The sequence below is a fragment of the Girardinichthys multiradiatus genome, chromosome 20, assembly GCF_021462225.1.
Source record: "Girardinichthys multiradiatus isolate DD_20200921_A chromosome 20, DD_fGirMul_XY1, whole genome shotgun sequence".
Classification (NCBI taxonomy): Eukaryota; Metazoa; Chordata; class Actinopteri; order Cyprinodontiformes; family Goodeidae; genus Girardinichthys; species Girardinichthys multiradiatus.
This window is the reverse complement of record NC_061812.1, coordinates 18,789,814-18,812,108: the sequence shown is the minus strand read 5'-3', so window position 1 is coordinate 18,812,108 and position 22,295 is coordinate 18,789,814. Positions and strand designations below refer to the sequence as shown.

Here is a 22,295-nt window from a genome sequence, read left to right as displayed (position 1 = left end):
TGAGGTATGTCAGATCCATCTGCAGAGCTCAATGTGAGGTCTGCAGAATATGGCTAATTAGCTATTACAAAACCACTGTAGCTATTTTTCTGTGTCATCGATAATATTCACACAGAGCATGTTATACCCGCATGAATGAGGCAATTATGACTCAATAATATCACTGAATAAGTGAGAAACAAAGAAGACAGCAACTAAGCAGCATGGTCCAGTGAAGCAGGTCATACTACAACGCATTGTTATTCTCAGGGACATTATGGTCCTTTTGACAAAGTTAAAGATCAGAGTCAGGCCTCTGTCTGGGTCTTTACTAAAGGTTTTTTTTCCCAGTCAGAAGAAACATGTTGGTAAAATTAAAAGATTATTTTAAATCAAAATCTGCCAGTATTATTAATTATTTCAGGATTAACTTTAAGTAGTCATAAAAGTGCTCAAATCTCAAGGATAATATGTTGATTATCTAATAAACACATATCACACCCTTTTTCTATTTTTCTAGTTCTGATTTTCATTTTTCCTGTTATGCAAAAAGAAATTATAACCCTTCATTTACCCCAAATAACTCATTGTAGGTATCGTTTATTGAATTAACAAAACCACATTTTCTTGCAGCATATCATAGAAATTGGTGTTGTAGACGGTATGTAGACAACACCCCTCTGGCAGGTACGCATCGACATTGGGTTGGGTGTAATGGAGGTTACAACATGACCAAAACTGCAAAGATATCAAATAATGTTGGGGCAAAATGACCAGCACCTGATTTCTAATCCTTTATTACAGGTACCAAGCTCTTCAGCACATCTCACAAGAAAATCTTGCTTCCCAAGCGTTTTCATTTTTTGCTGTAGTTTCCAGAGAAAAGCAGTTTTCCTCAGCAAAGACTCCATTAGCTATAAAACACTTCTGCTCTGTCACAGTCGCTTGTTTACTGGAGGCCTGATAAGTCATAGCTGAGTCACCACCTGTCTTGGTGTAAATCTACACGTCGCCTCAACATTCCTCATCTCAGGAGGTCCACCTTTACTATCAGAGTTGACATGGAGCACCAGCCACAGTAAATGGCCTCCGGAGGTCTTGTGTAAGCGGATGGCATTTAAATCCTACTGCTCAGTTGCTTGGAGTTAGCCTTTATCATTTTAGCATAAAAGCATAAAAAAGTCCTCAGTGGTTATCATTGTTTAGTGCACCTTGAAGTCGCTTGAGAAAACAGATGGCAGAAATAACAAGAAAAGAAAGTGGCAAGATTTACAAATAAGTCTTTTACACATTTAGTCATTAATTAGTGCTGCGCAGCTTCAATGTTTCTGGCTGCCAAAGGAGAGCTGAAGACAAGGTGATGGAGTTCAGTCTGTATCACATTTGTCTTTGTTTGGGAATTTTTAAGAACAGTGCCTTTATTTATTGTTACACAAAAGAGTAATCGCTCAGGCTCCGCTGACAGAAGCTGTGGGTGTGTGAGATGTAGGGCGTCATGAGTGTGGGTGCATGCTGGGACATTTTTCCTGCAATCTGAGGGCTCTCATCCTCAGGGAGCCAGCTTTCCACTGCGTGCCCCCTCTCCTTCAAATATGAATCACAAGCAGACCGTGGAAGTCGACCAGAACGCACTATCACACACCATCTTCTCTAAGGTCAATTTGTGGACTCAAAGCAAGGAGTTAAGGTCACAAAAATACTTAGGTACCATCTTTAATATGTACGCATTTGCCATCTTTTTTTTTCCTGCGTGCATTATGAGAAACTGACAAATAATTTGGCTAATGTAGGCTTGTGTTGCACGCAGCACTGTAAGGTTTTGTTTGTGTTGGGAGGAGAAAAATGAAATATGTTGCCTTTGTGTCTATAAGCATGTGAGATACACACTTGTGTTATGCTGAAGGAGGAAAAAAAGACAGCTGTTCTTTTTTCACCTCACTGATAAAGTTTAATTAGAGCCTCTGTTTGCATGTGTGTGTTGCTCTAATCTCTCTCTTTTCATGTTTCATTAATGCTCAAGAAATAGCTTCCAATTATTAATTCTGCTGTCAAATAGAACCAGTTCTTGATTCAATGAAAATCTGGTCAGATTACAGGCTTCTCTCAATAAATTACAGTACAATTGAAAAGTTGATTTATTTTAGTGATTCAATTCAAAAACAAGTCAAAACTCATAAATTCATTAAACAGAAAGTTTGTTTTGGTTAGTTTTGATCTTTATGCTTTACAGTTAATGAAAATACTAATTTCAGTTTCTCTGAAAATTATAGTATTACATGAGAACAATTAAAAATGTATTTTAATACTGAAATGTCAACCTTCTGAAAATTATGACAAAGTACTCTACAGTATGTGTACTCAATACTTGCTCAGGAATCCTTTGCATGAATTGCTCCATCAATGCAGCGTGGCATGGAGGCGATCAGGCTCTGCTGAGGTTTAAAGAAGCCCAGATCACTTTAACAGCGGCCTTCAGCTCATTTACATTGCTGGCTCTGGTGTCTCTCATCTTCCTGTGGAAAATACTGCTTAGATTCTCTGAGGTTTAGGTATACAGCCCATGTCTTGAATGAGTCTGGTGACTTTTGAAGCTTTGACTCCAGCTGATGTCCACAGCTTATGAATCTCTCCAAATCTCTCGTACCCTCCTTGTGGAGGGTGTCGGTGAGAAACTGCTGAAAAACTTGCAGCGATCCCCATGACTGTGTTCTGCCATAACTTAGCAGTTCTGGATTAAAAGCACTTTTGCGATTGGTCGTATGTAATATTTACATTTTTTAGAAATAAAATTTTGGGTTTTCATTAGCTGTAAGCCGTAATGGTAAACAATTACAAGCAGTAAACATCTGAAATATATCAATCTCTGTGTATTGAATAAAAAGTTTTTATTCTGCATTAGCTCGCGCCTGAGACCAACCTGGGCTGTGTGTTGCATAATGTGCAAGGCAGTGATTGAAGGGGGGAAGAAACCAGAACAAAGTGAGATGAGGCTGTGGTAAAGCAGCAGGGCAGAGCTTCAGTAAGACACGATATCATGCTCAGTCATGTGTGTTATGTCTGTTTAATCTTAACACAGTTTGCTCTGAACTGACAAGAGTGTCCAGTTCATTTTCATCAGCAACAGGCTTAGAAGCCCTTTGGAGTGCTTTAGCTTTCCTGTAAAAACATCTAAAGTATTTTAGTTTTCATATAAGGCTGTATCAAAATCTCTTGATTCATTTGGTTATTATTCCTTAATTTTGTCTCTTATCCCCTCAAACTTCCTGAATCAGGTGTACTTTCTCAGGTTACTTGTTTATAACATATTAAATATGCACTAATAAATGGTTAGGATAAACATTTAAACAAGAAAGTGGGGGAACAAATGCTGTATGTTGAATCAGTAAAGCTTCCTTAATGTTTATTTCTGCAGACCTTTTAACCGTTTCGTGCTCTTTTCCATTGTATGTTAAATAAAATAATTAATAGGCCAATATTTGTAAAATGTTGCTTCAATGCCAAACAAACAACTGCAGAACAGTTTCCAGGATAACATATGCAGCTCTGCAGGTAACTGTTTATACTGTGTGACAGTATAATGGAAAATAATGCCTACCAAGAAAGACTCTTGAGTGTCTTTGCCTTTTTCTCCTCTTCCAGGCTCTGCTGTCATCCCTTTCAGTGCCTCGGTTATTTGCACATGGGGCCATTTTATGTGATGATTATAAGTGGAGAAGTAAATTCTAATCAGGCCTGAACATTTATCTAACCAATTAAAGCCCAGAAATTAACACACATTCAGAGTGAGAGGGTGTTATTAGTAACCCAGCCACACATAAATCATTAAAACAAGTCTTAAGGTTATAATATTGGGTTTATGAAGATAAGCAATAGTTAATTTTCTGAAATGCTGGAGGTGTATTTGCCAAAAAATAGAGCTAACATGTTCCATGTAAATATCCACATTTTTGATATTTAGACTGTTTTTAGTTGATTTTTAATCTTTTGGATGTGTTTTGAATTTAATCACAGCACCTTTTAATTGGTGCTGAAACATACAGAAGGAGAGCTCACGAATGACAGAGATATAACAAATAAGGGGTAAAGTTCGAGGACAATACCTAAAGCAGTTCTCTTTTCTTGTTGTAAAGGCAGGCTGCATTTATTCTGAGTAACATATTCATTAAAAACAATGTTTGAAGAGTGTTGACCTGTATTTATGGCACTAATAATGAGTTTAACAATAGTCTTGTTTATCAAAACAGGAATTTGTTCACTTTTAAGGGTTCCTGTTTTGTTACTCGACAACATTCAAGTATAACTAAAAAGTGTCTCTTTTCTAAAAACAAATTAAGCTACAAAAAAACCTCCAAGTCTCCAATCTGCTAATGAGTTAAAAAATATAATTCAAACTGTCACTGACAGCTGTCATAAAATCCTTTAATACTAGTGGCTCCTCTCTCTGTCTGCTTCTGTTGGTATGAAGCTGTTTGCCTCCATCAAATTAAATCCCATTTGAAATCTTCTCAGGCTGCTCTTAGGTAGGAGAGATGAATGCATTGTGTACATTATGATGATACAGTCCTAAAGTTAAAAACAAGTCAAACGAACTGAACAAACTAAAATCTGTTGAGATGGCACCAACTGACAACAAATGTCATCTCCAGGAAGTCAATTACATCCATTTAGATTTGATCTTAGTTATTAAATAATACAGTAAAGTTCAGTTTATTGTGCCAGTTTGTAAAAGCGTTTTGTCTAAGGAAACCCAGCCAATTGCATGTTTCTTTAGTTTATTGTTCTTTTGTCCTGTTGTGGCATTTCTAGCTTACAATGTAGAGAAGCTGATTGCCTACATGTGCCAGGGCAGTTTTGCTCTACAGAAAGAATATCTGAAGACATAATTCTAATTGCGTGATTAACTTTATTAAATTAAGTTGAGTGAGTACATGTGAATGAGTTTGTCACCTGGAGGTGTACAGTTGTTAGAGTGGCGAGAACAGTAGAAAGCCTGCAACAAACAGCACCCAAGAGAACCAAAGGACATTTTGACTCTGCTCCGGTAAAGCGCAGCAGCCCGAGGCAGACAGACAAGGGCAGCCATACTTACCGCACAGAGGCAGGTCATCAGGGGAGCAGCAGCCCACAGGCCAAAGAGGCACAAGGTGAGAGACCTAACCTAGCCTCACTGCCATCACCCACTGCAGAGGTTAAGCCTGGGACCTGGTCCCCCCGGCAGGAAGACAGCTAAGCGCCTAGCAGAACAGACCCCCTCAGAGCCCAACATGTCGGGAACGAAGCCACGGTGTTTGCAATTGTGTCTGTGGTAATGTGAATTGTTGTAAATGCGCATTACACTACAATAATCAGCCACCGGGCCCTCTGACCACCATCAGCAGACAAGGCTAGTTAAGTGTCATGCCCAAGGACACGACTCAGATGGACAGAGCGGGGGTTCGAATCGGCAACCCATCTGAGCCACAGTTTTACCAAGGTACACCCCTCACATGTTTGTCAATATTTATTATATCTTGTCAGGAGTCAACACAGGAAACATGACACCTTGATACAATGTAAAGTACTCAGTGGTATATCTCGTGTAAAGGTGTAAATTTGCTGTCCCTTCAAAATAACTCAACACACAGCCATTGATGTCTAAACCACTGACAACAAAAGCGAGTACACCCCAACGTAAAATTTACCTTCTTGATGTTTTTTGGCATTACCAAAAAGTCAAGATGGCGGAGCCGAACATGTACAGAATGCGCATATTACAGGAACTTAGGCACAGGAAATATATCGGAAAAGATGAAGACCACGGAGAAGGTTTATGGATGGAACAAAGATATATTTGCAAGAAGGATTGTGTTACAGTGGAGAATGCTATGGATAAATTAAGATCAAGCCCTGCTGTGACAACCCCTAGAGGGGGCTACTGAAAGAAGAGTTGTTCTTTTCCTAATTTCCACTGGCATTAGGGGAATAGACCATGTGAAATTTCAGCCACAGCTGATTAGTGGCAGGACATGTTGTGCACCCAGCATGCAGCCAGTGACACATAGCAACACATTCCTTAGTGAACAAACTGACAAAAAGTAAGGTACTGTCTGTGACAATGTGTTAAAAACAAAGAATTGATCTAACCTTTTCGTAACTGTGGAGGTTTGGGTTGTGTAATACTTTAGTTGATCTTTTGCTCCCATCCTTGGTGGTGATGAGCTTTTTTCTCCACTTCAAATTCTTCCTTATTCTCCAGACTGACAGCGCTCTGACCACTGGCTGCTGCTGATAACACACTGACTACTCGTGCAGCAAATACTTTTCACCAACCGTTTAGAAAACATGAAACTGTCCAAATGTCACACTGAAGGATTAAGCTTGGATATTCTTCACTTTATAAGTATAAAATTAAATGTTTTACAGTTAGTTAGTTATTAATGGGTTGCAAATAATGTCCAATGTTTGACAAAAACCAGATTTCTCGTTTTTGCCTTGTTTCGGGGCTTGGTGCTTGGCTAATCTTTTTGTCTGCTTTTGAGTAGCTTCCTCTACAGCGTACAAATACAGAGAGGTATCAGTCTAAGTCTCCATTCATAGGGAGATTAGCATATCTCCAAAAATGTCAAATTATTCCTCTCAATTCAACTCCAGTAAAAATCTCCTTATTAATTCTCACAAATCCATCTTGGGCTTTGATCTGATGAAGAACAAAGCCTTTTTGTCCACAGCTACAAAAGAAGGTCACCCAACCGGGAGATATAATTAAAACCTCAGCATAGAAATCTGAAGATTGAAAAATTTAAATATGCATGTTTTGTACCAGTTGGGTAGCTTTTACAACAAGGGCCAGGCATGCTGCATGCTTTTTAAATGAAAGAGGAGAAAATAATGATGACGTTTTAACATTTTCATTTATTCACAGATATTGTATCTAATAGTAATTCACTTGCGAGAGGTCAATTTTCTAATATTGCCAAATATTTTTCAGTTTTTTCATACCCCCCTCCTTCCAAGTGAAACAGTTGTTTTATTAAGCTGAATGGAAGTGAAATAATTTAAGGGTTACTTTTTAGGTTGGGGCCACAGGTGAGGTATTATATTCCTGTTAGTTATTGGGGAACATATTTCTCCCCACGTTCCAACATGGTTACCTAGTTTGCTCGTTTGTCATCCTGACGATCGCACAGCTTCTGTAACACTCAAGCTACACGACTTCTAGCCTTCAGCTCTCTCTAGTACACACTTTGTAGAGCTGCTAATCTATGCTTGATACAAATGTGTAGTCGTCACCCAGTATTTTTCTGTGGAACATGTACTGAATTAACTGATCTACCAGAGTTAGTACATTTAGAATAATCAGATAACCGATTGGTCTAGTCATTACCAATCGGGTTTATGCAGAGTTGTGAGACATGGCTTTATTTCAGCATTGTGTCCGGCTTAATTTGATATACAAATCATAGATAATATCATTGATGTCATTTACTAATATTAGTCGGTACCAATTAGTCATGACTGTTGTGACAGGTGCTAATATTAGTATTAGAGGTAGACAAAAAGATCAGCCAGCCCACAAACTAAGCCAATATTTGCCTTTATCTTAAATCAGCCATTGCCCCACAGAACCTAAAGAACAGTCAATGGTCCATCAGTCTCTATGTGCTGATGCGTTACTAGTGAGCCTTCAATCTGCTGTAATTCAGAGAGTAATGAGTTCTGACCAGCATACAGTCCCAGTGTAAGTAGCTCCAATCTTATGTTTCTAATTTGAAGGTATCTTGACCTTCGAGTTTAGCTTGAATGGTTTTGGATGGTGTTATGCCTCTTTCTGATGTCCACTTTCTCCATCTGAAGTACCTGAGGTTACTTATTTCCTCTTGTCTCCTCATCTTGGTAGGTTGGCTACAGTCCCATTAAATATTTTTTGATAATAGTGGCAACTGTGCTCACAGGAACATGGAACTGCTTGAAGATAGTGTTGCAGTCCTAAGTTTTGAAATTGTTTATCTAAACATTCTCTGAGTTCCTCAAACAGATCTTGCCTTTACTGTATTTTTTTCATTTTCACTTTGGTGCACATAATTATACCAAACTACCACATGATTGTTCCCTTTTGAACAGTTAACACCTAACCCTAGTTTGAAACATAATCCATAATTCAAGATTTAATCGTCTCTTCAGGGTTTCCAACAAATTGGTCTGTATGATAACATGGTATATCTTTGTAATCAGTTTCCCTTTTTGTTGGGAAGAGAGGGATGACTATACTGTCAGGGTTCCTCTCTGCTAAGCCTCAGCTGGAACCTGACCCCACCTTCTCACAGGCCGTCGCAGAGGGCCACTTGAGCAATACAAAGCAGTATTCAAGACCATCCTAATCAAGTATCCAAGAGAGCAATGTGCCGATGAAGGGACATCCTTCACATGGGAACAAGGGCAGAACTGTGTACTCTGGTACAGTGTCTTTATTAGACGTTTCTTGAAGCCTTTAAATGCTGCTTTTGTACATCATTTCTTTTTCTTTTTTTGATGAAACTTTGATCCTGCTGCAGTAAAATCAGCTATTGTCATATGCCAAAACAAACCGATAAAAGATGACACTATAAATGCAGTCAGGCACAATGTACAACTCATTTTATCACACTGCTTGTGAATCAGTGACAGGTTCAGCAACATTGATTCAGCTGAGGCTGAGAGAGCTGAAAGAGTACAGCTGATACTAAATTCTGGTTTACTCCAGTTGACCTGCTGATTTCAGTTCAGTTGGTTTCTTTTTAAGGACTATTACACACACAAGCTCATTTCTTTAAAGTGCTTTAATTAAATTATGCATGCAGGTTTCTTAACTGAGGTAGTAGTTTTGAATCCAATTAAAAATGAGAAATCGGAAAACAGATCTTATTTATGCATTAAACGTGTTCCAAATGTCACCTGAGTTTTATAAAAAATTTTTTTTTTTTTTACTGCTGTTTAAAGTTGTTTATTGATGCACTCATTGACCAAGTAGGATTTTTCATATTTGATGCGTTTAATGGACTTAGAAAGGACATATTTTTTGTTGTTTATTTTAGTTTTACCTGCTGATCACTGTTAGGAGCTAATCAATGGATAATTGGCCTGTTTTGATCACTGGTCAATTGATTGTCACATCACTAACGTTCCTTAAAAATACTGGAGTGCTTTGGAAATTTGACAGTTTTTACAACCAGTTAAAAGGAGGTTGAATCATTGACAGATTTCTCTATTACACCTCCAGCCAAAACGCTTCTCTTAAATTTTTAGCTACTTCTTTACTTTGACTTTCGTTAGTGTGGTGATATGTCTGTGAAACTAATCCAGTACCTTTTAAAGGCAGATAAAAGTATGTAAGTCTTGTTATAAAAAGCAGCTTATTTTTAAGTTGTACAAACCTCATCATTATTATCTGAATATTGCCTTATGTCTTTAATGCTTGCTATGATATGCTTTTCTGACACATCTTGTTTTAGAAAACAAAAAATATGAATGAATGCAGAAATCTGGAAAGTAGAACTTTGCCAGAATGAGATTCTCAAAATTTTAAATATCTATTATAAAACATGATCTAATTGCTTCTATTTTGTTATTCCCACCTATCTTAAAATAGTACAACATATTTTTCAATACATTTATTACAATGTTGCCTATGACATTTATGTATTGTTGTTTTGATTTTGGTGCTTATAAAAATAAAGGATAGCCACTAGATATTTGTGGTTTATGTGCTTATTGAGCAGAATGTTATCCCTTTTTGCTATTATGCTCTGCGTAAAGTAACACAAGAAGAAGTGGGCATGAGTTGATTAATTTGTTTGGCTATCTGCTCAAGTATACATCCCTCTGTCAGCTGCTTAGCAGAGATACCACTCATAGCTTACCAATTATAGTTTCAAATTACTTTACTAATATTACCTTAACAGGAGTGATGGGTTGTGTTTCTTAGCTTTCATGCTATGCTTTTTGTGACTGGAAATATTTACAATTAGCTAAACCATTACTTTTTCCAAACCTTGATAACAGTAGGTGTTTAGGGCAATTAATATTTAACAAAACAAATTATTTCATTGATAGAAATTTGACTCCTAGTTTCATTATTGCTTAACAAAATACAGAACTATATTTGCCAAATCATATAAACACAGACAACTAAGGGTGTTATTCAGCCATCCCTGAATGTTTTTGCTCAGTATTGCTGAGAAACTTCCATAGCAGAGAAAGTGCAAAATAAACATGTTTTAGATTAAACATGCATGTGTACGCTACAACTTGTTGCAATATATTGCTGTAAAACGATTAAAACATAGCTAGCATATTTAAATTAGTGCTACAAAAGGTTAACACCAAGCCTGATAGCTTAATGCTATGCTAGTCTTCATTACTAATGATTAGCATCAGTACCATAATATAACAATCAATGTGCAAATGCTAATATTTACACGCTTAAAATACTGTAATTTCAACATACATTTACTCACAGATATGTATTTCCTGTGCTCTGAGCTCCTTTTCACTGTAACAGCTGTTTTGTAACTTCAACATTTGTTTTGTAGTCACAAAATGTGTTGATTTTTAGAACAAGTTTAAACACTTGGTGACCTGCCCTGTAGCCAGTCTGATGCAGAAAAGTGCCATCATAACCTGACAAGTGATGATGCTGCACATTTGACATGCTCATGTTGGGGAGGTCTCTGTTTAGCACACAACAATTACATTATTGGTTTATTTTTCCAAACAGTTTTTGAAGTATAGGAGACTAGTCATTTGCCAAGCTATTGGTGGAGATCTGCTGCAGAAAAACTTTGTCTTAATTGGTCTGAAAACTCAGTTTCTCCAGTGAAGCTAATTGATTTGGCCTTTGAATTATTTTCACATTGCTGTACATGTTCAGTCTTCACTTCAATGATTGCTTGGGTTTAATTCCAACATGAATTCGAGCCTTTTATTGTGATGCTGTTCAAATGTTGAAATGTTTTTCATTGTTTTTAGACCATGTTACAGTTCAGCTTCCTCAAACATACGCAGTCAAGTAACAAACATCTGCACTGATTCACATGCTCACACTTCTCTCTCCTTCACTACTCTGCTCTATGTAGCCAGTCTTATACAGAATATTTTAGTTATCCTCCCACATGCCAACTTTCACTCCTGCACATGTTACATCATCCCTCATGGTGCATTTTTTGTATTTACTCACTGTTGACCAGGAGTAACAAACTATATAATTTATCAACACTTCTGAGATCTTTTTTTAAATCAGACGTGGAAATACAGTTTGAATCCCATCTGAACCTATTTAAAAGGGAGTTTTACTTCTATTTTGTAATAACTCTGCTAACATCCTGCATGTTAACAGGGAGCAAAAGATTCGTAGGAATCTTTAAAGTTTTGCAAAAATCCAAGCTGTGAATGTGAGCAGAAGGGTTGGTCTGGGCCGTGATTGGCTCAGAGACCGCGACTTTCAGAAGCATGTTGTTGTGAGCAGTCAAACCTGCACATTGCTCCCGGAGATTTAGTCACTGGAGGGCTGAGAGAAATTTCTCTGGATGTCATGGTGGGCCTGCTTAAGAACCATTTCCCGCCTCTGATTTTCCTTGCCATTTTATAGCGCATACATACACACGTCCCAACTGTCGACACGCACTTTGCCGTCTTTTCCTCAACCATTTGTCAGTGCGGCGGAAGATGCACGTTCATTCCAAATCCATACAAAGCCCTGTTCTTCTCAGCTCATGCGACTGTAAGCTTCAACTGCCGTAAAACCAAAATAACACCAAAGCAAATAGGAATACTTATTTACTTACTATACATACTTACCATGGGACTACCCAGTCATTGTGATGAAAAACAAAAACAAAAAAAATGATTTCCAGCACTCCTTGAAGCTGCATTTGGGGCACAAAACCTCACTGCCTTCTCAGCTCAGCATTAATGTAAATCCATTTCTCTGTTTTGACAGAAACCTTGGAAAGTCGGGCCTGCGTGTGTCCTGCCTTGGATTAGGTGAGATCATGAGACAAACTGAAAAGCTGCTCACAAGACTGATTTCTGGGAAAGGCCTAAAACCCTCTCCGTCTTATTTTTTAACACACAGAAAGGAACCTTTTAAAAATAAATAGGTGTCGCTTCAGAAAGTGAATAATGTGCTCAAACTTAAATTTTAGGTTCAAGCTTTTTCATTCATTTTTCATTTCTTATTAAAAATACTAAAAAAAATAAATACATGTTTTTAATACATCACTGTGCGTAATGAATCTATGTAATAAATACTCCTCACTCTTTGAATTGAATTACTGAAATTACTTGACATTTTTAGATATTCAGATTTATTGAGATGCACCACCTGCTGGTTTAACTGCTGCTTCAGACAGCGAAACACTCAAAGCTCAACTTTTTGGGGCTAGCACTTGTTTCTTGTATTATGTGCTGTATTAGAATATATGGCCTATTTATTTGTGTGTCTGTGTGTTTGCCTATGATGTGGCCTTGGCTCCCTGTCACCCTCTGCAGGAACATGGGTGACATTCGGCGGACAGATAACGGATGAGGTGAGTGCACATGGATCCTCTGCTAGTCAAAGCTTGAGATTAAAAACACTCACAGTGAAGTTTCATTTCCCAGAATGCTCAGCAAACCCAGTTTTACTCGACTGTTTATGTAAATCTAGTACCAGAGAAAGCCAACAGCCAAATAATGCACCTTATTAAAAGGCACTGTAGCCATCTTTAGTCTTGTGAAGGCAGATGAATTATTAGGAAGCTGTAACGTTTCACATCAGCTTGTCCCTCCTCACCTGTGTTCCCTGTCTGTTTCTTACCCTTGTTTTCTCAACAGATGGCAGAGCAGCTGATGACTCTGGCCTATGAAAATGGCATCAATCTGTTTGACACAGCGGAGGTCTATGCTGCTGGGAAGTGAGTATATCCTGTATCGCTGTGACGACAAACATGACCAAGCTGCTGCTAGCTGATGGATTGTGAATCCACCCAGAACAGATATTCTATTGACTCGCTGTTCATGTCAGGTGTGAGTTTGATCTGCAGTGGTGTGCAGTCATGAAAAAACGATGCACTTAATCTGTGGAACAGAATTATAAATCACTCTTTGTCATTGCATAATCAAAGTCTATATTGCTCTCTATTTGTAAATATTCTGTTCATGTCTGTTAATAACATGCACTGATTTGCAAACTCTAATCATCCCAAATAAATAATTTTAAACTATTCAGGTTTTGAAAAATACCTGGCTTCCATCTAAATAAGACTTTAAATAAACTAGTCAGATTCTTTGTTATTTAAGAAAAACCTTTCTGCCATTTGTCCTTCAAAATCAAGCATTAAAATCAGAACTGTATATTGGCAAAACAGTAAAAATGTTGAAGACATCTCCATTAGCCTCTATTTATGAAAAAAAATGAAAGTGTCTTCTTAGAACTTAATAATAAAATTTACTCTGTAATGAAACCCAACCTTTTTCACGAAAGCTCAATATTTTATGTCATTCTTGGATCATATTAAAAGAATATTCTAACCTGTTAATAACCGTGCTGGTTTTGGTTTCACTGCCAGAAAAGGAAAGAAACAAGGCAGATCATGCCTCCTCCATCTTGCCACCCAGCCTTCCCCTATCCAGAAGTGGCACTCCACACTATTAGAATCACTGGCTACACTTTCGATGTTCATAAATGATCCATTATTTACAGTTATCCTGGAATAAAATCATGATATAATCTGCCTTGTTTACATAAATGCTTGATTACCCAACATTGTATTAAAAAACATAATTTAAGCATTTATCAAGGTTTCTCAGCAGTGTGTGTGGAATATTTCCAGAGCTGGAAATATATTGGAGTATGGCATTTTTACATGAAAATGCGCAGAATTGTATCAAAGAAAGTATTCATACACCGCAAACATTTGTCATGTAACAAACTTCAATCTATCGTTCAGGATTTTAGGTGTTAAATCAGTATAAAGGAATGTAAAATTGTGAAGTGTAAGGAATACATGGTTTACAGTACAGATCTGTTTATACATATGCTGTCCCCTACATGGCTTGTGGTAAAATAGGACCCGCTATGGCTTTCTATTAACAAAGATTTTCCCTTTGCCACTCTCATAAAGGCATAATAGTTGTCTTGTTTAGCATCTTCAGCATTTTTGCTCAAATGGCAGTAATTCCCAAAAAGTGCAGCTCATGTAAATCACAATACTTTAGAAACTTTGCCACCAGCAGAGAGATGAACAATTCTGGCCAGCAAAAAGACTCCAAACATATTTGATAGAACATAAATAACTGTTCCATTTCTGGCACATTATTTTTGTTTGTTTGATGTTTTATTGCATTTTAATTATTTAGTACACCCTTTCATTGAACACTGAGTTAATGGTGCCCAGCTCAAGACCCAGCTCCACTAACTGCTCTTTCTCACGAACTTTAAAATATGTTCAAAGATTTGTGTCTTAAATGTGCTACTGTTTAACAAACAGAACCAATTATGGATCTCTAATTGTTGTATGAAATGAAATTAGATCAGGTCTTCATGATCCTGATTTAGAAGACAAGCAACGATGATGTTTTAACTCCAGAAATGAACCTCTCGCTACCTCAGGTCTGATAGTAGAGATGTTTTGAACTCCATTGTGGACTAATCTGGCTTTGTAGTGACTTGGAGGCTTTGAAGTAATCTAAGGGATTATCCTTTTCAAACAGTATATCTGATTAACTGCAGCATGTCCGTTTTTAATCCACTGTGAATACTCAACTCTATCTGTTCTGTTATAAAAGATTCATCAGTAGAATATTCAGATTAGAAATAAGGACAACCACTGAGACATCAATCTCTGCAGTTCTTTGCAGCTGGTGTCTGATTCATGTCAGCTCTCTGCGTGGTTTCACGTCAGAACTAAAACAAGCACAAAGTTGATCTCTGACACAGCTGTATCCCTTCCTCTTGTCTTTGATCCATAAAACAAACCTGCAGTTAAACAGAGAGAAAAATCTGGCATGTGAGAGTGTTTGTGTGACAGCAGCTCAGTATTTGTTGCACAGGTGTTAATCCTTACAGCACTGAGGAGCTTACGAGACACACATAAATGCAGAGGAGTTGAGCACACTTTGCACATGAGTGTGGAAAAGGCTTTCATGCGAAGTCCTTAATGTCAGTGTATAGGTTAGCCATAGAGTCAGCTGCTTTAATGTTGATACTGTGCTGCAGCACGCCAAGACTACCATCTTGCAGCAACACATGCATTACTGCAAGATGTTTATTGTGGCTTTAGAAAACACATTTTTCACATATTGTGACATTGAAAACGACAATCTACAATGTATTTATTTGAGATAGACTAACACAATTAAAAACTTGAAAGAATCTGATAAAATCTGAAAGGTGTGGCATTCATGTGTATTGGTCTATGATCTAACTCTGCTTTAAACTTCTCCACAACTTTATCCTTGGTCTTCATGATGCTGTTTGTTCAATAAACGGTAAACGGACTGAACTTATAGAGCGCTTTTCCAGTCATACAGACCACTCAAAGCGCTTTACACTAGAGCCCAATTTCACTCACAATTGCTCACACATTCATACACCGATACGCAGATCGGTAGGCAACTTGAGGTTAAGTGCCTTTCCCATCGACATATGGCAGGAGGAAGCTGGAATCAAACCCACAACCTTCTGATTGCAAGACGACTACTCTTCCTACTGAGCCACAGTCGCCACTAAGCAGGTGACTTCTGAATGTAGTTGGTGGCACTGGATTTTATTTCAAAGTTTGAAAGTAAAGGTTGCTAAATGCAAATGCATGCCACACTTTTGCAATTTTTATTTAAAGAAATGTTTGAAAAAACATGACTTTTTCTATTTACTTCACAATCACTCATGCTGCTTTCTGTTCTATCAGATAAAATCAGTAAAATTCATTAGGTTGTGGTTGTAAAAGGTGAAACTTGGATAAAGCGATATGAATAACTGTAAAGACTTATTGCTATGCCTGACTATAACCTGTCTGTACCAATGCAAACATCAGTTTTTTTTTTTTTTTTCAGAAAAAAAGAGATAAATGTGCATAACTAGACATTTGCTGCTTTTTGTTGCTTCTGTTATCAGCAAACATACACATGGTCTGAGTATTTAAAAGAAATGTTCCAAACAGCATTCCTGTTTGCGGTTTCTTTCATGCTGAATGCACAGAAAATGGATGCTGTGCAAAACCGGTGACAAATCGGCGGCACAATTACGGGGAAACTAATACAATGTTATTCATCCATAAACCACACAGCATTATGTCACGGCTCCCTCTGTCAGTCAAAGCATCGATTCTGAAGCATAAAGACCTAATTAATGGCTGGTGGCAGAAAGCCATCATGCTCAAGGCAAACTGTACCTTATATTTGGGCAGTCAAATTATTCACTTTACACCAGGGCAACCCTACAGCTGCACTGTTTCTGTAAAATATGCGGGTGCAGTTGGCTGGATGTGAAGCAGCAGAACAGCTTAGAGGTCAGACTGATGATGTTTGGATCAGACGGAAGAAAGCTGCAAAACCACAGGGCAGACAGGAGAATGTTTTTGGGGGAGGGTTTAAATATTTTATGGCACTAGTCTTAAATAAATAACCAACAAACAAGTAATTGTGTTAATAATGAAAAGCACTCAAGTAGGGGAACAGTAGAAAGAAAGCACTCAGACAAACAAAAGAGAAGCTGATTTAAAAAAGCTTTAGTTCAGTGACTATAACAATGTAACATCAGTTTAGGATTTTTTTCAGGTTTGTACTACCATGCTAATGTTTAAATTCATATGTTTATTTAAAGGTATCTGGTAAATGTGGAGCAAAAACACCTCCATGTGGGTAAAATCCTTTTGAAGTCAATAAAATCCACTGCCTCATATCTGAAGAACCATATGGTTAAGATTTTTAACACCAACCCTAGACAATCACTCTTTGAATTGATGGACTGAATTTACTTAGCGCTTTTCTAGGTATACTGACCACTCAAAGCAGTTTAAACTACAGCCACATTCACTCAGCAGCACTCACAAATGCACACACATTCATACACCTATAGTGTAGATGGGGAGGATTGAATCGAACACACAACCTTCCGATTGCAAGATGACTACTCTACCCACTGAGACACAGTTGCCCTGAATTAAGTAAAAAACCTCCAGATCAACCAGCAACAACAAACAATAAACCCTGGTCTGGATATTAGGCCAGTAAACACAGAACAGTAGCAGGGGTGTCTTAATACCTGGGGCCATATAGCCTGTTTGTTAGTTAATCCAGTTAAACCTGTTAGTTAATCTTAGTTTAGCTGAGAAAACTGAGCTGTCCATTGCAACCTTTACACCTTTAACATTTGCAGAAAGTCTAAACATACAATTTCGCATCACTTTTTATATTTGTGTTTATATCTATCAGAACTCTTATAATTAACCTTCTTTTTTTTTGTTCAATCAATCTCCACCCATCTTACTGTGTTGATTTTCACATGATCAGGAGAAGGTTAAGTACCCTTATAAAATATTTATATTTTACTATCCTGTTAATATTTAGGCTGTAAACACTTTATGAATTATTATTCTTATATGTGTAAATGGACTGGGCCTATACAGCATTTTTCCATTCATACCAACCTCTAAAGGCACCTTTACACCACATTATCCATTCACCCAGCAAAGCACACATTCATATAACAGTTTGCAGATAGGTAGGTAACTAGGGATTAATGGCAATTTGACATGCATATTGACCTGTGGTAAGGAAGGAAGCCAGAATCCCAAAACTTTCTGATTGCACAGCACACTTAGCCACAACCGCTCCAATAATAAACAGATATAATTCAATTCAATTCAAAAATACTTTATTAATCCCAAAGGGAAATTAAATGTTGTTATAGCCCATATTATGAAGGTTTCCTCAAAGAGCCGTTGTAGATGCTGATGGCTGTGGGCAGGAAGGATCTCCTGTAGCGCTCCGTCTTACAGCAGATCTGAAGAAGCCTCTGACTGAAGACACTCTGATATAAGCCAGATATAATGTGCTATTATACAGATGTAGACTAACTATTTTGCTGGAAGCTGGTCACTTTTTTCTTTGGTAATTTAAAAAACGTGACAACTAGTGCCACAAAAACCTTCAAAGGTTATACAATTTCACATCCATATTCAGACGTCCTTCCTCATCATTCTGCTCATTCTGATGAATTGTAAAAATGACTCTTGCTTCTCTACCTCCTACTGGGAAATCTTAGACATAAAATCCAAAGTTTTACCCAGATTACTTCAGACATAAAGTTAGTGTGGACTTAATAAGATGATTTACATCAACAATGAATGTGGCCAACAAAATGTGGTGCAGCATTTCTTGTTGTTTTCTTTTTTTTTTTTTTTTTTACAAATAGTGTTATTCCACATTCCTGTCTGCATGTATCCATCGTCCTGCTGCAGAACTGATCAAAAACTGTCCTGATGGTACTTTTGTGATTGAAACACATCTAACATTTTGCCTTGGACTGTTCTCCCCACCTGTCAGAGCGTCTCTCTGCTCGGGGTGTATGACTCTAACTCACTGCCTGGATTGCACTGATCCTGATCACAGATCCTGGTCACTGCTGCCAAAATGAAAAAATAAATAAATCTCTTCACCTCGGTGCCCAAAAGTCTCTTTATATAAAAATGGAGCTACCAAGCTACTCATTGTTTGTCAGATCGAGAGGACCGCAGAGACATCCCACCGACAGCTCTCTGCCCAGCCCTAATGAGCCCCATGTTGATCGTAATGTCGCTCATTAGCACCCCTTTGGCTGTTAATGAGCCACATAGTGGTGCCTCTGGCCCCACTGATTCCGGCCTGCCTGCGGATACACACTATCAAATCTTTAACAGGTGCTCCTTATACCCAAAGCTCCTATAAGCATTTTACGGCACGTGAACTTGGAGCCTGACTACTTCTTTTTAATCTTGACACTGTCTTTCACTATCTGTTTAATCTTAGCTTCTCTCTATCTGCTTCGCAGGGCAGAGGTGGTGCTCGGGAACATCATAAAGAAGAAAGGATGGAGGTACGAGGCACACTTTAATCAAGTCTGGTGTTTTGAAATTTCCGTCGCAGCCAGTCGGTCCGCCCGCCTGCTTTATCTTGTATCATCTAGTTTCTCTAACATAATAGGAGGCTGTGTAATGTGTGTGTTGTGAACTGGAACAGTAAGGTCCCAGTCCACAAAGCACAACATTAACGTGGGCCCTTACTCAAGTGTTCTTTCTCAATGAGGCTGAATAATGGATGAACTTGTCAATTCGAAATTAGCATTTCTAGGTTATATGAGATCAAGGTCTACCCTTGCACTCCTTGAAAGCAGCATATCAAAGAATAAAGTATGAACACATTACTCTTCTAAGGATGTGTCTAAATCATCTTTTAAAGTGTGTGCTGAATTATAAGGCCTGTGCCTTGTGTGGGTTGCAGGAATCACTTTACTGCTCTGCGTTAGCTTTTCTGTTACTCAGCTGGTTTGTGTGGCAGCTGTTCTAACAGATGTGCTGTCATTCTCCATTTTTAGACGCTCCAGTCTGGTGATAACAACAAAGATCTTCTGGGGCGGAAAGTAAGTTTTTATCTGGATGCCAAATGAAAAACTATCCCCCTGTTTAATTTCTCCTGACTCACACAATGCCGATGCCCCCCTCCGCTAATTGGATCATATGTCATCTGTTGTCACGTTCTTTTCAGTAAAGCTGAAAACATCTCTCATATTTCACAAAGGATCAAATGATGTTCTGTCAGCACTAGGCATGGGCCAGTAAGATATTCTCACTGTATGACAACACTGAAGAAACAATACCACAGCATCATTGTATTTACAAAAAAACAAATAAGATTTAATTGCCCTTATTTAAAACAATAACAAAATACTTGAGAAAAAAGGAAATTTGAGTGCTTACCCAAGATAGACATGCATGCTAAGATATAGATGACCTGCATCTGGTATATATTGAATATGCAAAATACTTCATTGAAATTTGTTTAGGAGTAAAATTAAAAGCTGAATCGTGAGACTGCTTTGAACAACATTTTTTTAGTCAACATAAACCTCTGCATGAGAGACATTTGGACTACATGTTATATCATGTGCAAGGCAGTGATTAGAGGAACAACAAATGTGTTACAAATTGAGACAAGGCTGTACTGAGGCATCAGAGCCTTTTCCAGAGACAGCTTTTTGATTTATTGAGAAGCACCTTTAGACTGAAGACTTTTTAAAGTCTCTCTTCACATCCTGAAATATTTTCAATCTAACAAATCTGTCTGTAGTGAGTCAAAGAAAGCTGAAGGCTGTAGGAGCCTTCTTTCAGCCAGCTGACCAGCAGTGTGCAGCAACAAGTGGGGGAGTGGCAGTGCTGTGTTGCTTTATGCTTCATGCAGCCAGAGAAAACACCAGGGGACTCCGACACATTATCTGGGGTCTTGTTAAAAATCCTAGGAATAGTATGAAGGAAAACGTCTGGAGGGTTGCAGCCGTAACATTTTAAAACCCGGTTTAACCAACTCATGCCTAGTCAGCAGCAAGTGGCAGCTCTGACCAATTTTTAAAAAACGTTTAATAAACCAAAGTCTGCTTCATGTGTTTTTACAGAGCAGAGACTGAAAGAGGCTTATCTCGAAAACACATTATAGAAGGTAAGCATCGTTGCAGCGTGTCACTGGATTACATGATGAATGACTTCCTAATTAGCAGTTTCAGGTTGAGGGAATCAAATCAATCATTTGGAACAATAACAGAGTTAAACTGAGAATATCCTCACTATTATTGCTCATGCACAAGGGCATTATAGATGTTGGAACAGACACTTACTGTGGGGTTTATTTTCAGGTTTAAAAGCTTCTTTAGAAAGACTGCAGTTAGACTACGTTGATGTGGTTTTCGCCAACAGACCTGACCCTAACACACCTATGGAAGGTAAGTCTTTTGCCCCGTTGGATATTTCAACTTATTTTGGTTTTCCTTTTATTTATATATATATATATATATTATACACTGCTCAAAAAAATAAAGGGAACACTTAAACAACACAATATAACTCCAAGTAAATCAAACTTCTGTGAAATCAAACTCTCCACTTAGGAAGCAACACTGATTGACCATCAATTTCACATGTTGTTCAAATGAAATAGACAACAGGGGGAAATCTTTGGTGATTAGCAAGACACTCAATAAAGGAGTGGTTCTGCAGGTGGGGACCACAGACCACTTCTCAGTACTGATGCTTTCTGGCTGATGTTTTGGTCACTTTTGAATGTTGGTGGTGCTTTCACACTCGTGGTAGCATGAGACGGACTCTACAACCCACACAAGTGGCTCAGGTAGTGCAGCTCATCCAGGATGGCACATCAATGCGAGCTGTGGCAAGAAGGTTTGCTGTGTCTGTCAACGTAGTGTCCAGAGCCTGGAGGCGCTACCAGGAGACAGGCCAGTACACCAGGAGACGTGGAGGAGGCCGTAGGAGGGCAACAACCCAGCAGCAGGACCGCTACCTCCACCTTTGTGCAAGGAGGAACAGGAGGAGCACTGCCAGAGCCCTGCAAAATGACCTCCAGCAGGCCACAAATGTGCATGTGTCTGCACAAACGGTTAGAACCCAACTCCATGAGGATGGTATGAGGGCCCGACGTCCACAAATGGGGATTGTGGTCACAGACCAACACTGTGCAGGACGCTTGGCATTTGCCAGAGAACACCAGGATTGGCAAATTCACCACTGGCGCCCTGTGGTCTTCACAAATGAAAGCAGGATCACATTGAGGACATGTGACAGACGTGACAGAGTCTGGAGACACCGTGGAGAGTGATCTGCTGCCTGCAACATCCTTCAGCATCACCGGTTTGGCAGTAGGTCAGTAATGGTGTGGGGTGGCATTTCTTTGGAGGGCCACACAGCCCTCCATGTGCTCATCAGAGGTAGCCTGACTGCCATTAGGTACCGAGATGAGATCCTCAGACCCCTTGTGAGACCATATGCTGGTGCGGTTGGCCCTGGGTTCCTCCTAATGCAGGACAATGCTAGACCTCATGTGGCTGGAGTGTGTCAGCAGTTCCTGCAAGATGAAGACATTGAAGCTATGGACTGGCCCGCCCGTTCCCCAGACCTGAATCCGATTGAGCACATCTGGAACATCATGTCTCGCTCCATCCACCAATGTCACGTTGCACCACAGACTGTCCAGGAGTTGGCGGATACTTTAGTCCAGGTCAGGGAAGAGATCCCTCAGGAGACCATCCGCGGTCTCATCAGGAGCATGCCCAGGCGTTG

The 22,295-nt window shown here is 38.7% G+C and overlaps 1 protein-coding gene across 7 annotated transcripts in view; it reads left to right on the top strand.

The window, feature by feature from the left end:
• kcnab2a (potassium voltage-gated channel subfamily A regulatory beta subunit 2a) overlaps positions 1 to 22,295 on the top strand; it is a 128,521-nt gene that overhangs the window by 88,113 nt on the left and 18,113 nt on the right. For all 7 annotated transcript variants that reach the window (XM_047347409.1, XM_047347405.1, XM_047347406.1 and 4 more), the window contains 7 exons: positions 11,933 to 11,976; positions 12,484 to 12,521; positions 12,808 to 12,887; positions 19,004 to 19,048; positions 19,547 to 19,591; positions 20,621 to 20,664; positions 20,858 to 20,944. In XM_047347409.1, coding sequence (XP_047203365.1) covers positions 11,933 to 11,976; positions 12,484 to 12,521; positions 12,808 to 12,887; positions 19,004 to 19,048; positions 19,547 to 19,591; positions 20,621 to 20,664; positions 20,858 to 20,944 — 383 coding nt within the window. The remainder of the gene's footprint in view (positions 1 to 11,932; positions 11,977 to 12,483; positions 12,522 to 12,807; positions 12,888 to 19,003; positions 19,049 to 19,546; positions 19,592 to 20,620; positions 20,665 to 20,857; positions 20,945 to 22,295) is intronic.